At 53.1% G+C, this 16,029-nt stretch overlaps 1 protein-coding gene across 8 annotated transcripts in view; it reads left to right on the top strand.

Moving 5' to 3' along the window:
• Positions 1-321: 321 nt before the first annotated feature.
• The window catches only part of atp2b2 (ATPase plasma membrane Ca2+ transporting 2), a 39,324-nt gene continuing 23,616 nt past the window's right edge, over positions 322-16,029 (top strand). For 2 of the 8 annotated variants that reach the window (XM_086149664.1, XM_086149663.1), the window contains exons 1-3: positions 323-588; positions 6,260-7,027; positions 15,365-15,565. In XM_086149664.1, the coding sequence (XP_086005790.1) occupies positions 6,829-7,027; positions 15,365-15,565 (400 nt within the window). In that variant the 5' untranslated portion in view covers positions 323-588; positions 6,260-6,828. Of the gene's footprint in view, positions 589-6,256; positions 7,028-15,364; positions 15,566-16,029 lie in introns of all 8 variants that reach the window. The other 6 variants (XM_086149662.1, XM_086149660.1, XM_086149666.1 and 3 more) reach the window with 4 other exon arrangements.

Here is a 16,029-nt window from a genome sequence, read left to right as displayed (position 1 = left end):
TCACCCCATTGACCTCTGGCCGCTCACCTTCATCGTCGCTCCTCTTTACCCACGCTCTTTGAGGTGTGTGTGTGTGTGTGTGTGTGTGTGTGTGTGTGTGTGTGTGTGTGTGTGTGTGTGTGTGTGTGCCCTATTACATTGTGTGTGTGGGGGGGCGTGTAGAGATGGAATGTTCTATTTCTTCATCTCGCTGGATTTTCTCTCCTTCCTCTTCTTCTTCTTTTTCTTCAGGCGCGTTCATGTATCCCTCTTGTGAGGATCGCGCTTCCAGAGTGTGCGTGTACGTACATGCACGCGCTTGCCCCCCCTCCCCCTCCCGCCGACATGGTACAAGCCGTGCGTTGAGACGCCCCGGCTGAGGCAGGACCGGCGCAGCTTAGCGAGCCTCCACACACACACGCACACTCACATACACTGACACTCACTCACACACACTCACACACACACAAACACACATGCATACACTCACACACACACACCTACACACGCACGGTGGTTGGTGCGCTGCCCCGTGTGCAGCTGCGGCGTCGCGTTTTTGGCGGGTGGACGTTCGACTCGGGGTGATGATGGCGGTAACCTTGACGACGGGTAACGTTTCCGGTTGTTTCATTTTTCTTTTTCGCATGTGCGTGTGTGTGTGTGTGTGTTGCATGTGTGCGTGGAATGCGGGAGCGCAGGAATCCCGCCGCCGTGATGCAGGTGAGGATGAAGGTCCCCGGTGCGGACGCGGGGACGCGCACCGGTTTTTCGCTGCGGCTGCGGGATGAACGGGTGAATTCCTGACGCCGCGGTGTTTCCGTTCGTGCGCGTCGCGCGTGCACGGCGCAGTGTCGCAGTTCGTGGATTCACTCATTCACTCATCGGATTTGAACAGTTCTTGCGGCGACGGATTCATTCATTCATTCATTCACCGAGTTACTTGCAGGCCTGCTGGTTGTTCTTGGGTTCACTCATTCACCGACCTGCTGGAAGCTCCGACATGAATTCATCCGTTCATTCGGCCTCTGGGCTCTTCTTGTGTTCACGAATTCAGCCGTTCATTCCACCCGGGGTCTGCATACGGGCTCTCCGTGAGAAGAATTCAGCCGTTCATTCGGCCGCCGGGTCGAGCCATTCGTGCATTCAGAAATTCAGCCGTTCCCTCGGCCGCTGGTTTATCTGCAGGTTGTTCCAGTCATTCATGTTGATGGTGGTTTGAGCTGCTCATGTGTTCATCAGGTCAGTCATCCACTCACCAGAGCAGGAATTCACTCATTCATCCACGGCAGTGAGACAGCAGGGGGCTTCTTCTTCTTCTTCTTCTTCTTCTTCTTCTTCGACCCCCTCATTTCTCACCAGAGTGCTGGAAACACACAGCATGTGAGTGTGTGTGTGAGCGTGTGTGTGTGTGTGTGCTTTTACACTTTGGGGGACCGTCTGTGGTGAAAACTTCAGTCCTCCATTTTGCTGGTGTGGGTGCAGTGGCTAGCACGCTAGCCGTTAGCAGGCTACGGTTTATGTCTGATTCAGGCTAAGCATAATGAATGGAAGTCAAGGAAAAGTGTGTGTTTGTGTGTGTGTGTGTGTGTGTAGACAGCGCTAAGAGGCAGGTTTGCTACAGGGTTGTTATCCCCTTGGCCCCATGGATCACCACCTGCTGTCCATCATTGGTTGCCATCACGTGACCCCTGATGGCTAAATGGTGACCGGTTTCAAGTAGTACAAGTCTTGCACCTGACGGAGAGCACAGTACATGTACTTCTTACAAACGAGGGACAGCTGGTTATGAAGGAAATGAGTTCTGCATTCCTATTGGCTACCAGGTGACCCATCCAGGCTAAAGCATGCCTCTTCACCCTCTACTCACCTCGGTCCTGTCCTTTTCTCACTTCTCCTCTTTCCTTTAGTCCTCAATTTCCTTTCTTGTCCTTTCTATCCTTTCCTCTCATTACTTCTCCCCACTCCTCTTCCCTTTGTTTTCCTCTCCTCAATTCTCCTCTTTCCTTTTTTCACTGATTTCCTTTCCTTTCCTCTCCTTACTTCTCCTCTTTCCCCTTTTTCTTCTCCCCTTTCCTTTCCTTTCCTTTCCTTTCCTTTCCTTTCCTTTCCTTTCCTTTCCTTTCCTCTCCTCACTTCTCCTCTTTCCTTTTTTCACTAATTTCCTTTCTTTTCCTCTCCTCACTTCCCCTTCCTTTTTTCACTTCTTTCCTTTCCATTCCCTTCTTTCTCTCCCCTCCCTCCTCCCTCGTCTGTTCTCCTTCTGGGACACTCATCCTGCCTTTCCTGGATTTAATTAGACCAATGACTCCCCCATGAGTTCTGGGGCTGATCTGGATCAAGTGAAGGCCGTGGCCGTCCTTGCCGCCGTCCGCATGCGTCCGGCATGCATAGCGGTTTCCGATGGGACCTTGTCCGCCGTATGATCTCCTCTAGCGCGTAGCCATCAATATTTTACACGGAGTGCTGGTGGGTGATTAGACGTACGGCTGAAAAGCTGCGAAAAAAACAACATTTTCGAGCGGCGTGCTCTGCAGCAGGCTGGAGCCGGGAGGAAGATGAGGAGGAAGAGCAGGAGGAGGAGGAGGAGGTGGCTGGCTCCTTCTGAAGACGGGATGAAAGCGAGTGTCCAGGTGGAAGCTGGTGGATCTTCTTTGAAAGAATAAAGCAAAACAAAACCCTTTTATTTTACCGACGACGTTGGCTGCGGTGTGCCAGGTGTCGCGCACGCCGCAGCCAACGTCGTCGGTATCTCCGCGTCGACGGTTGAACTCCGAGGCAGAAAAACATCCCGCGTCTCTTTCTATTTGCAGCCCGTCTTTCTAGGGCACATGCTTGTTGTCCTATTTCTCCCAGCGACGCCTCGGCAGCAGGCCTCTTTTTTCTGCTTCAGCCTGAATCTGTTCTCTAGAACAATCTGGATCTCGCCGGCGTTGTGCTGATTACGGTCGAAGGTGATGGCGCCCTCCCGCGGGCGCGTAAACCGACCCGGTTCAGAATCCCAACGAGGGCTTGAAGCCCCCCTCGTCCCTCATTGAGATGAGACTACCTCGATGTCCGCCCCAAGTTGTACCTTCGTCAAATACGGGCGCATCTTTTTCCCCGGGAACCCTGAAACTCATGCTAGGGCATCAGAAAATTGAGAAGAACGTCAATAGAACATTAATAGAAGTGTAATAACGGGGGGCTAGCGCAACATTCCCATGAGTTTTTGCGGTAACGCGCTGATACTCACCACAATTTAGTTTTAACGAGTGGAGGAGCGAGTCTGTGTTAGCCTTTGTTGGCCTGTGTTAGCATTCATTAGCCTTCATTAGCCTGTGTTAGTCTGTGTTAGCCTCCATTTGCCCGTGTTAGCCTTCATTAGCCTTTGTTAGCCTTCATTAGCCCGTGTTAGTCTTCATTAGCCCATGTTAGCCTTTGTCAGCCTGTGTTAGCCTTCATTAGCATGGTTTAGCCTTTTTTGTCTGTGTTGACATTCATACGCCTGTGTTGAAGTTTGTCAGCATGTGTTAGCCTTTGTCAGCCTGTGTTAGCATTCATCAGCCTGTTTTTCTCTTTGTTTAAGTATGTTTAGCCTTTATTAGTCTGTTTTCGCCACCGTCAGTTGATTAGCCAGCTTAATTACTGATGATTTTTCTATCCCTTTGTTATGGGACTTTAGTCCCTCTAAAATGAATTCCACATCAGCTCATCTCACGGGAAGTCCCTCACGACTGCTTCCTCACAAATGCTTACGGCGACCAACAGTTCAAATGTCAAATAAAAATACCCACCAAACAGAAGTGGCCTTTAGCTTGTAGCTCGCCCATTTGTACCGAAAGCAAATACTGTTGCACCTAAAGATGTATTCATTGGTATGCGTATTTACTTGACTTCCAAGTCTACCTCAGGTACAACATACACTGCTCCCGCACCACCTGATCGCTTCGAACCGGAGCTGGGATTATGTATCTTCAAGGATGGCGTCACCTCCGTCACGGTGGCTCGCAATCATTTGAAGCAACATCTTCCTCCTCCACCTTCTCCTCGCGCGGCACTGGCTGCGCGCCGGTCCTGAGGAACTTGCTGCAGTGGGCGCCGCTTTTCCGCTCCGACTCTCGCCGCTCAAGGACATCCTGAGAAGAGAGGGCGAGGGGGAAGCAGGGGGGGGAAGGGAAGAACTTCCCCCTGCTCGTCCCGCCGGGGAGAAACATCAGCTAATTCCAGAGCATCGTCATTTTCTCAGATCGGCAGCTCGTGGGCCGAGTCGTCGCTAAGCGGATCAGCGGTTGGGCGGGGAGGGGGGGGCTTTGGCGGTGATGTCATGGCCGCCCTGGGTGGGATTCTTGCGGCGCGCTAATAACTGCTGGAGTTTAGCTTGAACTCCCCAAAGTCCAATTATCCAATTATCGCAAGACTCGCAGAAACTTCGGAGGCGTACCGTCACGCGGTACCTCGTGTCGCTCTCGACCGCATCAGACGGCGGAGAAGGATAAGCCTCGGCACTTCACCGCTCGTTGCCGCGGCGGCCATTGCTATTTTTTCCTCCCCGGGTCTCCTTGGCGGCTCTTCAGAAGGCGAACATATGTTTCTGGGTTCAGGAAGTCCAGTTAAGTCCACATCTTTTTGGTGATGGTGGACATCGGAACTTGCCGGTTGAGCGTTTAACGACGCTCCTTCGTTTGTCGCTTCGAGCCGGGGTTGGAAGGAGGTCTGCTCTCTTTTCTCTGCTTTCCTGGGATGCCGTCGGAAGTTAGCGATGGTGCGCTCCGGTTGCCATGCAGGTTGCTTGGAGATGTTGGAGCTGCACGCTTTGCATAAACATCCTTGAGGCCAGCTTTTATGCAACAGAGGAAGGATGAGGCACCACGGGATGGATCTCGGAGTGCAGAGGCAGCTGAACGGCTTCTTCTTTGTGTCTTCATGAGCTTCATCGGGATGGGTTTTTGGAGGTGCTACCATCTTGGTGCTGCTCCATTGGCCATGAAGGTGGACGGCCTTGAAGGGAGTGGGCAGCTGTCCAAAGTAGCCCAAAGAACCTTCCGCATTCTGGGTTCGAGGTGGTTCTAGAAGAGAGCGCTGGTGACAAGGTGTCTTTAAGATGACCTCTTTGGAGCTGAGCAGATCTATTGATCAAATTGGCCCATTGTTCTGCGGCCCCTTCAGACCCTGGGACTCATCCTCGGCCTGAGCTAGGAGGCAATCCAGGGTGGATCCAGGGTTTAGCCAAAGACGGGTAGGACTGTGCAGATGGGCACCATTTAGAGGCTCCGATGAAGGTTTGTGGACTGTGTGAGGAAGGCGGACTCCCTGGAGAGAATCCAGGCAGGTGGAAGGCGTGACTTGAAGTGACACGTCTAGAATTACCGGTCAGAAGCTAATGTCGCTAAGATGCTGACAGCTAGCTCTACATCTTGCAGTAGCACATCTAGAACCGATTAGTGGACCGAGCCAAGTCCAGGTGAAGGGGGCGGGGGGTGAAATCCAGCACATGGTCGGCCAATGCGCCTCCTCTCACGGCTGGAGGTGGTGATGGAGGTGCTCGTGCACTGGAGTCACGTGCGCTTTGTCTTCTGTTTGCCGGTTCTGAAGCTAATTAGAATCCCAAAGGAGGTGCGGATGCTAATCAGCTGCTAAAACTGCACTGTTGCAGGGGTACCGCGTTTCCGGATTACATGGGATGCACAAACCAGCTCTTGGGGGGAGGGGGGGGGTCTTTTTTTTCCACCCTCCGCCTCGGTGCTGCAGTGCTTTTATTTCGAAAACACCTTACCGACCCGGAATCGCCCTTCCGAAATTAATCCTGTTGCGGAAGTCCATCTCCTGCGTGGGTGCAGCTGGTGCTGCAGGTGATGCAGAAGGTGTGTGTGTGTGTGTGGACTGGTGGTGATGAGGATGAGGAGCAGCTCCAGCACTGCCCTTCCTCCATGTGACAGCGCAGCGTTACGTGCTGCCTCTCCATTTTGTCGTCAGAGCAGCCCCATCCTCCTCCTCATCCTCCTCCTCCTCCCTCCCCTGCCTGTGTGCAGCCCCTCTGCGCTCTGCATTGCAAAAGAAGCATCCTCTCCCTCCTCTTCCTCCTCTTCCTCCTCCTCCTCCTCCTCCTCCTCCTCCTCCTCCGCTCGGTGGCGGTCGGAGTGTCCTCAGAATGAGGTTAGCGGTAGCGGTGGCAGCACCGGCGCAGCCCCGCTCTCTGCAGCAGGCGGGCGGAGGTTTGCGCCGTCCACCGCATCCATCACCCGTGTCCTCCTCTTCTTCTCCTCCTCGTCCCTCACCCTCTCCCTCTCTCTCTCCGCAGCAGTGATGGGGAGGACAACCATGTAGAGGCGGAGCAGCAGCAGCAGCAGCAGCAGCAGCAGCAGCAGCAGCGGATCAGCAGCGATGGGAAGCCCCACATGGAGCAGGTCTGGACCGCAGCCGTGGTGAGCCTGATCCCGGGAGGACCAGAAGCCCTCAGGACCTGGACCTGACCACCGGGGCCGTCCGACGCTCACTTGGATGCTCCCGATTTGCGTCTCATCGCCCCCCCCGCCCTCCTCCTCCTCCTCCTCCTCCTTCTCCTCCTCCTCCTCCTCTTCTTCTCGGCCTCCACCAGAAGCCCCCCTGCGTCCTCTCCACCCCCCTGATGGATTTCAGCCCGCCGCTTTCTGACAGGCTCTCGGAGAAGTTGCCCCTTGGACCTCCGTCCCGCCCCCCCGCCCCCCTCGCACGCACCTCCTCGTCGCCCCTGGGATTTTTTTCATCCTTCAGAAGAGACTGACTTTTTAAATAATTGTCCCGTAAAGCAATAAAAAGACACACCGGTCCAACCCCGCACCCCCCTTGCCCCAACCTCGACCTTAATACCCCACCTCAACCCCGCTCGTCACCATGGGCGACATGTCCAACAGCGATTTTTACGCCAAGAACCAAATGAACGAGGGCAACCATGCCGCGGGCTTCGGCTGTTCCGTCATGGACCTGCGCTCCCTCATGGACCTGCGCAGCACGGAGGCGGTGGTCAAGCTCCAGGAGGACTACGGGGGCGTGGAGGGGCTCTGCAAGCGGCTGAAGACCTCGCCCACGGAAGGTGAGTCCCCCCCCCGTGCACGTGTGTGTGTATGTCTATGTGTGTGTGTGAAGAAACGGAAAGCACCTGGAGAAATGTGTGAGCGCGTCACTGCAGCGGGTGGGGGGGGGGGGTGACCTGTTTAGTATGCATAGAAATCTCTCTGGACCCCCTCCACCACACACACACACACACACACACACACAGACACACACACACACTTGCACGCACATACACACACTACCTCCCCGTCCGAGCCTGTCGCTGTCCGTTGTCAATCTCCCGCCCTTTCAGCCAATCAGCTGCAGCCTTGATATCTATCTATCAATCTATATTTGTTATGGAGAAAATATGGACAGTGTGTTTCCCTTTAAATTCCTGGACTGTGTGTGTGTGTGTGTGTGTGTGCGTGTGTGTGTGTGTGTGCACAGAGTCTCATTTGAATGTGTGTGATAACTGCGTAATAGCAGTTACACAACTGTTAATACAAAATTGTGAAATGTCGTTACAGTCTTATAACAGCGAGAAGTGTTATTAAAGTGAAAAATGTAGTTTCAGCGTCATAACGGCGAAAAGTGTTATAATGGCGTAATACGGCAAAAGGTGTAATAACAGTGTAATAACAATAAACAGTGTAATAAGATTACGATAACAGCAAAAAATGCAACAACTGCAAACTAATTTGGAAAAAGTGCAATAACTGCAAACTAATTTGGAAAAAGGTAATAACAGTGTATTTACAGTGAAAAGTGTAATGACAATGTAATTACAGTGAAAAGTGTAATAACAGAAAGAAAGTTTAATAGTATCAGCCAATCGCCGGGTGTTGACCCTGGAGCCACAGCGGAGTGCTCTGAATGTGCGCTCAGCCGTGAACTCCGTGACCCCGGCTCCACGATTACATTATCCCTCCTAACGTGCACATACATTTTTAAATGCTCCGACCCCCCGAGGTCTTTAAATAATGCAGCGAAGCAGGACGCCGTCCTCCTCCTCCTCCTCCTCCTGGAGGTGAAAGTCTGCCGGTCGGAAACGGAGAAGACGCAGAAGAAAAGCGACAACCCGATTGGAACGCGGGGGCGGAAGTTGAGTAGGACGGGAAGCTAGCGCGCTAGCCGGCCATTTCTGCAACGTCAGGCCCGAACCGCGGCGAAGAACCGCAGGGAGGAACAGTCGTCTGCAAAGGGTTAACCTCTTTCCGGGTCTGCGGAGCCTGGCTAAAAATAAAATAGAAATAATTAAATCCCGGAAATAGAAACGGGGATGTTATTAGCGTCCGACCCCCAGTGACTCCGGCGGCGGCGAGGGCCGTGCATGTTGATTTCCCCCGACAGCCGCTGGGACTTTTGCTCAACGGCTTCCCGGCAGCCACGCTTTTTTGGTATTTTTTTTCACAAAAATCCTCTAAGACCCCCCCCCCCCCCTCCCTCCCCCGCACCCTGAAGATTAATAATCCTCAACTTTAATTGAATCCTGCCCTCGCCGGAGCATGCACGTGATCGTGCACAGCGCTACTCTTTGCCCCCCCGCCCCTCCCACCCGTCGTGCACCGTGCGGTTCCTCCGCGGAACATATGCTTCCTCAGATACACGAGCGGGGTAATTATCTCCGAGGGTATTTCGCACTGCCGGCTGCCGTCTTACATGCTGTGTGTGTTTAATGTGCACGTGCCCCCGGGTTGGGGGTTTGTCGGGGATCCGTGCACGGGTTCCAAGCAGGGTGACCTCTGTTTGCGCCGGTAAAAATGGCGGAAGGTGAAGGGGGCGCGCTGCCGACCCCAAATGAGGGAAATATGAAATCATGATTATGTACCGGGGGGGCGATCGATCGGGTGGGATCAATAACCAATGATCGACACTAATAAAAAAAAAAAAAAAAAGTTGAGGTCGGCAGCTGCCGCCCGCAAAGCTCAGGGGAGGAGGGTTCCTCTGCAGAACCTGGAGAGGTGGATGGAGAACCCTGAGGGAGAAAGAATCCGCCCATTTGAGACTTTTCTCAGAAGGAACAAATCTTGGGATCTGGACCACGTCACTGTTTGCAGTGATATCTCCTGAAGACGATGTCCAGACCTCGTGTGTGTGTGTGTGTGTGTGCGTGTGTGTGTGTCACCATGACGTGGCCCAGAGAGCTCTAGGAGGGCGTTGGTCTGGTCCACGGCCTACGGAGAAGAACCCAGAAGGCCGCTCCCACTGGATGACACGCTTTCCCGACAGAACGGGGGAACGGGAGATGAAAATTTAAAATTAATCTTAAATTTTAGAACTCAAATTGATAAGTATACAGAATTGAATCTCGGATGAATGAATGAATGAATGAATGTTTCTGCTTCGTGATGGTTACAAAGATCATCTTGGTTGGTCAAGGGAGCTTTCAATCAACTCCAGTATCCCAGCTTCTCCTCCAGATTCTCCATCTTCGATCACATGAACGTTGATTTGATGTTTTTTCCGCCGTGACTTGGCGGGGGTTTGGGGGGGTTCTGCTGGAATTAGCATTAGCGTTAGCTCGCGCCATTCCTCCTCGCTTTTTTTTTGCCCGTAAACGAAGGTCTAGAAGCTCCTCCTCCACCTCGCCCTCCTCTGCCCTCGTTTCTATTTCAGCTGGTTCTCCGCCGAGCAGCGTAGCCCACATAGACCTGCTCTACATCTGTAACCTTCATCCTCCTCCTCCTCTCCAGCTCCTCCTAACGGGGTTGAGAAAGTAGCACATGGAGCGACGGGAGAACTTTTATCAGGAGGCAGTGACGAGGAGCCCAGTGGAGACGTGGGTGGCCCTCCCAGAAGACCAGGAGGTCCACCTAGTGTCCGGGGGCAGTGGAGAAGGTCATCCATGTTCTCCCCGCTCCCCCTTTTCTTCTCCACACACGTGTCGAGGTCCTTCTCAAACATCTGGTCCAAAAGGTCAAAGGTCACCTTCAAGGTGGAGATGTTCAGATGAATGAATGGGTCGGCGTCTCTCTGAGGCCCTGTGATTGACAGGTGTCTGATATAAGCTCCGCCCCCAGCCCCGATATCCGGACCTCGGACCTTCTCGGACCTCCTCAGCCTTTGCAGGAGGCTCCTGCAGATCCTGGAGGTGCTCCTCGATGAGGACAATGTCTCCTCTTCATCCTCCTCCTCTTCTTCATCCTCCTGCTTCCTCCTTCTCCTCTGGGAAGGCAGCAGAGGGATGGTTCTCCTCAGACGGATGATGCTGCTGAGAACATAGATCAGAAACGTTCATGCATTCATTCATATCGTCACCAGGAAGGTTCTGGAAGTTCATTCCATACGTTGTGTTGGAAGTTGGTGGACGTTAAACGGTTAGATCCACCTGGGAGCTGCTGACCTTTATCTGACCTTCAGGATTTCCTGGAGATGCGTGAAAAATATGAATGAATGAATACATTTCCATTCATTCACTGGACCGCCACCTCTGTGGAGGTTGTCCCGGCAGATATCTGGACCAGAGGTGGGTTCCACCCGGATGGGTCACCCGTCAATCATCCGAACATTCACACTTTGAACCAACAGCTGCGTTTGGACTGCAGGAGGAGAACCTGGAGAACCTGGAGAACCCAGTCCACCAACCCTTCTTTCCCTTTTCCCCTGGTCCTCCTTGATGACGGCATCCTCTCTAGTTTGCAGGCCGACCTCTCCCTCTCTTCCTTGTGTCTTTGAACGGTCCCTTGAGACAAGCCGTGGGTTGCTATTGGCTACGGGAGGAAGGGGGAGGGGCCTGTTTTCACCTGTCGATCACGATGGCATTTAACAGAACATGATTTGGTTCGACCCCCCGACCTCCCCTATCTGCCCCCCCAAACTGCCACAACGGGTCACTTTCAGCGCTGCAGCCTTCCTCCGAGGGTCATGACTATTTCATGGCGCTCACCGCCAGATTGAATTCTAATGGCCGGGGTAGATGGAGGAGGAGGGGGTGAAGGGGAGGGAAAAAGGGGGGTAACTAGAGACGGACACCCCAGACAGGAGGGGGGAGGCAGACTCTCACTTTCAGCCTCTTACCTCCTTCACTGAGGACAGGAGCTGTGTGTGTGTGTGAGTGTGTGTGTGTGCGCGATAATTTCCCCGCGCACTGCAGGTTTTTCTTCCTATGTGTCTTCACGTGCACGCTCATCCTGTTCCTATGAAAGTACTTGGATAGGGATGCCGGGAAGAGAAAGGACTGTTCATTCATTCATTCATTCATTCATTCATTCATTCATTCATTCTCTGCATTGCTTATCTTGCACTCTGGGTTTTGGGGGGGAGAGGTACTGGAGTCTATCCCAGCTGTGATTGGTCGAGAGTTGGGGTTCACCCTGGACCAATCACAGGGTCACATACAACCATTTACCCTCTCATTCATTCATTCATTCATTCATTCATTCACATGTCATATAGAGACCATTCGCTCACTCATTCACATGTATAATGGAGACGTATCAACTATTCACCCTCTCACTCAAACATCTGGACAATGTTTGGTCTCCTCTGAAGCTCCTGCATGTGTTTGGACTGTGTGAGGAACCCGGAGAACCCTGAGGAACCCCACGCAGACACATGGAGAACATGGAGCCTCCACGCAGAGCGGGAATCCAACCGTGGACCTGCTGGCAGCGAGGAGGAAGCTCTCACCTCCTTCTCCGCCGTGCCTCCTATAATAACCCCTCCACCACCACCATCTCCAACATCTCCATGGAAACGGCCGGCGTCCACCCGCCTCGCATTTCTGCTCGGCCGCCATAATTGAAAAGGCCATTCAATTCTTGCATAACATTACATAATCACTTTTTTTCACTCCCACGAGAAACACACACACATATATATATTTTTATATATATATATTTATATATATATATATAGAGAGAGAGAGAGAGAGAGCGAAAGAGAGAGAGAAAAATGGAAGCCGTATCGTCATGGAAACCGAACGAGGGCGAGGAGATGGACGTGGGAAGGCGCTGCGCTCCTCAGGACGGCAGCTCCACCTTCCCACTGCTGCTCACGCCTCGGAGGTTCGCCGCCGAGCAGGACCGCCAGGTGATCAGCACGGCGCGCACACACGTGTGTGTATGGCGTGCGTGTGCGTGTGCGTGCGCGTGCACGCCGTGAACCTTGTTCTTTGCTGTTCCTCGCATGAGTCAGACTCACAGAGCTCAAAGCCTGACAGATAAACTCACCCACTTGTACAGCTGCCCCCACAGACGTGCACACACACACATGCACGCTGAAAACACTCCTGTTTCTCCTCAGAGCGGCGCCATCACACACACACACACACACACACACACACGCACATAAGCGTGCACTTGTGAGAACAGGTCACGGCGCTCTGTTTCCCTCCCGATGGCTTCCCTCACGTACAGGTGTGTGTGGTTGACCTCATGACGCGCATGTGACCACGTGCACGTGTGAATCCTCACCCCGTGACTCATGCGTGGCCGTGCACGCGTAATTTCACGTTTGGCGAGGACTTGGGTGCTCAATCGGCCGGAGGGAAACGTCGGAAAGCAGCCATCATGGCTGCCGCCGCCTTGATGGCCGCCGCCATGATGCCGTTGTGGCCTGTGGAGCGGGTTGAGGAACATCTAGGGAGGTGGAGGTGTGCTCCTGGAGAGGAGAGGGATGAAGGTCAGCTGCAGCAGGACAGATTGTGAGAGGAAGAAGGTGGAGGAGGGTGAGCGGTCCAGAGCAACGGAGAGGGTGGAGAAGGAAAGGCGGAGAAGATGGAGATGTCATGGCGTCTGGTTTGAGGGATGCTGAGGAGAAGAACAGGAGGGAGCAGAGATGAAGATGTGGATGTTCTTTTTTGGGAGCGAGGAGGATGGATATGGAGATGTTAGATTGTCTGGACGTCAAACTGAGATGGTTTGGACACGGACAGAGAAGTGATGGAGAAGATCTCAGTAGAAGGATGCTGAGGTTGGAGGTCCGGAGAGGAGGTTTATGGATGGAGGGAGAGAAGACAAGAAGTTAGCTGGTGTGAGGGGAGAGATGATGATCGGCTGAGGGAGCCGCTCAAAGACTCGAGCAGCCGACCAGAACATCCTGTGTCCTCCATCGAGTTCTTGAAGGAGAGGGTTAGCTTAGCCGGTGCTAACCCAACACCTCCTCACGCTCGCAATTTCACAAGGACGTCTGAAGGTCGGTCCCTTTCCCCTCCCCAGTCTTCTCCTCTTCCTCTCCGCCGCAGAACGTTCACACGTTCTCCGAGGTTCGGAGCGACGGGTATTTCCACACGAGTGGGATGCGTAGTGTTTCCATGGAGATCTATTTATAGCCTCCATGAAAGAAAAAAAAAAGGGCCGACTCCAAGGGAGGAAAAATCCATTTCCTCTCCGGCAGGAAGGAGACCAGAAAGTTTTTTTTTCCCCGGTCCGGCTTGTCTCCATGGAAACAGGACGATGGGCCGGTGACCCGAGGAGCCAATCACGGCTGAGGCCGGGGCGAGGGGGCGGGGCTTCACCCCAAGGATCGTCTGTCAATCGTCCAACCGTTCACCCTCTCGTTCGGTGAACCTGGTGACCCTGTTTGGACTTTGGGACGGAAGATGGAGAAAACTGAGAACCCAGACAGGAGAACGTGGAGGGAACCTGGGTAGAAGCTCACAGGAGAACATGGAGAGAAAACACAGTCGTGCAGGACAGCGTGGAGAACCCACAAAGAGCATGCAGAAGTAGGAGAACATGGAGAGAAACCAGGCAGGAGAACGTGGAGAACCCAGGAAGGAGAGCGTGGAGGGAACCCAGGTAAGATAGCACCAGGGACCTTCCCGGTGGGTTTATTCAATCTCAATGGGTTCATGGAAAGAACCTGGTGTGAAGAACATGGAGAGGCACCTGGCACAAATTTTGAGTCTTCACCTATGATCTGGTTCTGGGCCATTGGGAGAAGATGGAGAACAGTGAGGGAACACCAGCAGAAGAACCTGGAGGAGAACCTGGAGTACCGGACTCAAATCTGAGTTCTCTCCATCAGCAGGTGGCTTATAGCTCCTGGACCTGCTGAGTCACCAGCTTTCCAATGTTCACTTCATCTCCTCGACGAAACCAAAGTATCTTCTCAGGCGTGGGGCAGTGAAGCGGGTGCGGGATATTTCCTGGAAGCAGTGACTACCTAATGATCGATCTCCGCATCGCTCCTGCATCTCAAGGGCGTCCAGGAGGACACGAAAAGACGGGGGGAAAATCATTTGAGGGGCTCCCACAGAGGAGTACTGCAGTACTGCAGTTCTGCTGGAGTACTGCAGTACTGCAGAACTATGCAGTACTACCCCCCCCCCCAAACACACACACACACACACTTCCAATGCTGACCTCACAATTTTGGATTCACCCAGTTGGAGAACCTCACGCGTTGAGATGCCGCAATCGGATCAGCTGTGTGGTTCGTGTGCATGTGAATGTGTGTGTGTGTGTGTGTGTGTGTGTGTGTGTGTGTGTGGTGCGCGTGCATGTGCACGGATCCTGCATCAAAGTAACGGGGAACCTGATCATGTGACCACCTCTTTTTTTGGGGGGGGTTGGATAGAATCAAGGCACTGAGCAGCATGTGCTGCCGGCGGTCACGACACACACACACACACACACACACACACACACACACATGCACGTGCACAATACGATATATGCCCAGGGGTTGGGGGGTGGTTGCCACGGAGATCAATGCTCACAGAGACAATTAAAGGGGAATGGATAATGAGGCTATTTATAGACGGATCTATTTGTAACCAGGGCATCCTCCTGTCTGCGGAGGGGGGGTTTCTTCTCCTTTACAACCCCTCCTCCTCTTCCCCCTCTCTTCTCCTTCTCTCCTCCCCCTTTCTCCTCTCCTGCACTTCTTCTGCCATGTTTTTCATCACTCTTTTGCGGTATCGCCCTACAAACATGGCCGCCTTGCTCCCTCTTCCCTGCACCTCCCTTACAGGAGGGGGGGCGGAGTCGGGGGCGGGGCTAATGTTGAGTGGGAGGAGTCGGGGCGGGGCTAGAGTGAGTGTGGGCGGAGTTGTCATATTTTTTCAAGTGGGTCTTGATATAATGCTATGCTAACCCTAGCCGCTATGAAAGGGTGAGGGTCGTGCTTGGCGCCATCTCAACCTGCTTGGTGGCGTCTCCATCTACCTGGATGTTCTAGTTCCAATCTTCGGCTGCTCCTGCGAGGAGGTTGGGTTTTGTAGCAGCGCAGGAGAAGGATTCGTCTCAGGAACGTTGTTTTAGGAGGTCAGAGGAACCGGAGGAACATCGGAAGGTCTTATGATCTTTGAAAGTGACTGGATTGTGGAAGGTTCAGTAACAGGACCTCACAAGAACTTCCACATCCGTGTAGATCCTGGAAGCCACGTCAGAAGACAACGCTTCTCCTCACCTTCTCCCCTCCTCCCCAGGTCTGGCCGGCGCCCAGGGCGACCTGGAGCGGAGGAAAGAGCTGTACGGCAGGAACCTGATTCCCCCCAAGAAGCCCAAGACCTTCCTGCAGCTGGTGTGGGAGGCCCTGCAGGACGTGACGCTCATCATCCTGGAGGTGGCGGCACTGATATCCCTGGGCCTGTCCTTCTACCACCCACCGGGGGAGAGCACTGGGGAGTGTGAGTGACACACACCCACACACACACACACACACACACACACACACACACAGTACTACGGGTACCACTGCAGACATACATGCAGTACTCATATACTCAGAGTGATTGCATCACTTCCTGTTTGCGTTGGCAGGAGGAGATGATTTGCTGGACACTTGTGTGTGTGTGTATGCATGATTGTATATGTGTGTATGTTTGTGTGTGTGGTCGTGTGTGCATGACTGTATGTTTTTGTGTGTATGTGTGTGTGCATGTTTGTGTACATATAAGTATGTGTCTATGACTACATGTTTGTGTGTGTGTGCAGGACTGTATGTGTATATGTGTGTGTTCATGTGCGTGGGTGTTTGTTTGCTTGTCCGTGTCTGTGTATGTGTGTGTACATAACTGTACGTGTTTGTGTATGTGTTTGTTCGTGTGTGTGTGTGTGTATGTGTGTGCATGACTATATGCACTGTATTTGT

Source organism: Fistularia commersonii, chromosome 7 (genome assembly GCF_037954325.1).
Source record: "Fistularia commersonii isolate RoL2024-O1a breed Wild chromosome 7, RoL_Fcom_v1.0, whole genome shotgun sequence".
In the NCBI taxonomy this organism is placed as follows: Eukaryota; Metazoa; Chordata; class Actinopteri; order Syngnathiformes; family Fistulariidae; genus Fistularia; species Fistularia commersonii.
The sequence above is the reverse complement of the archived record's forward strand: the minus strand, read 5'-3'. Positions and strand labels throughout refer to the sequence as shown.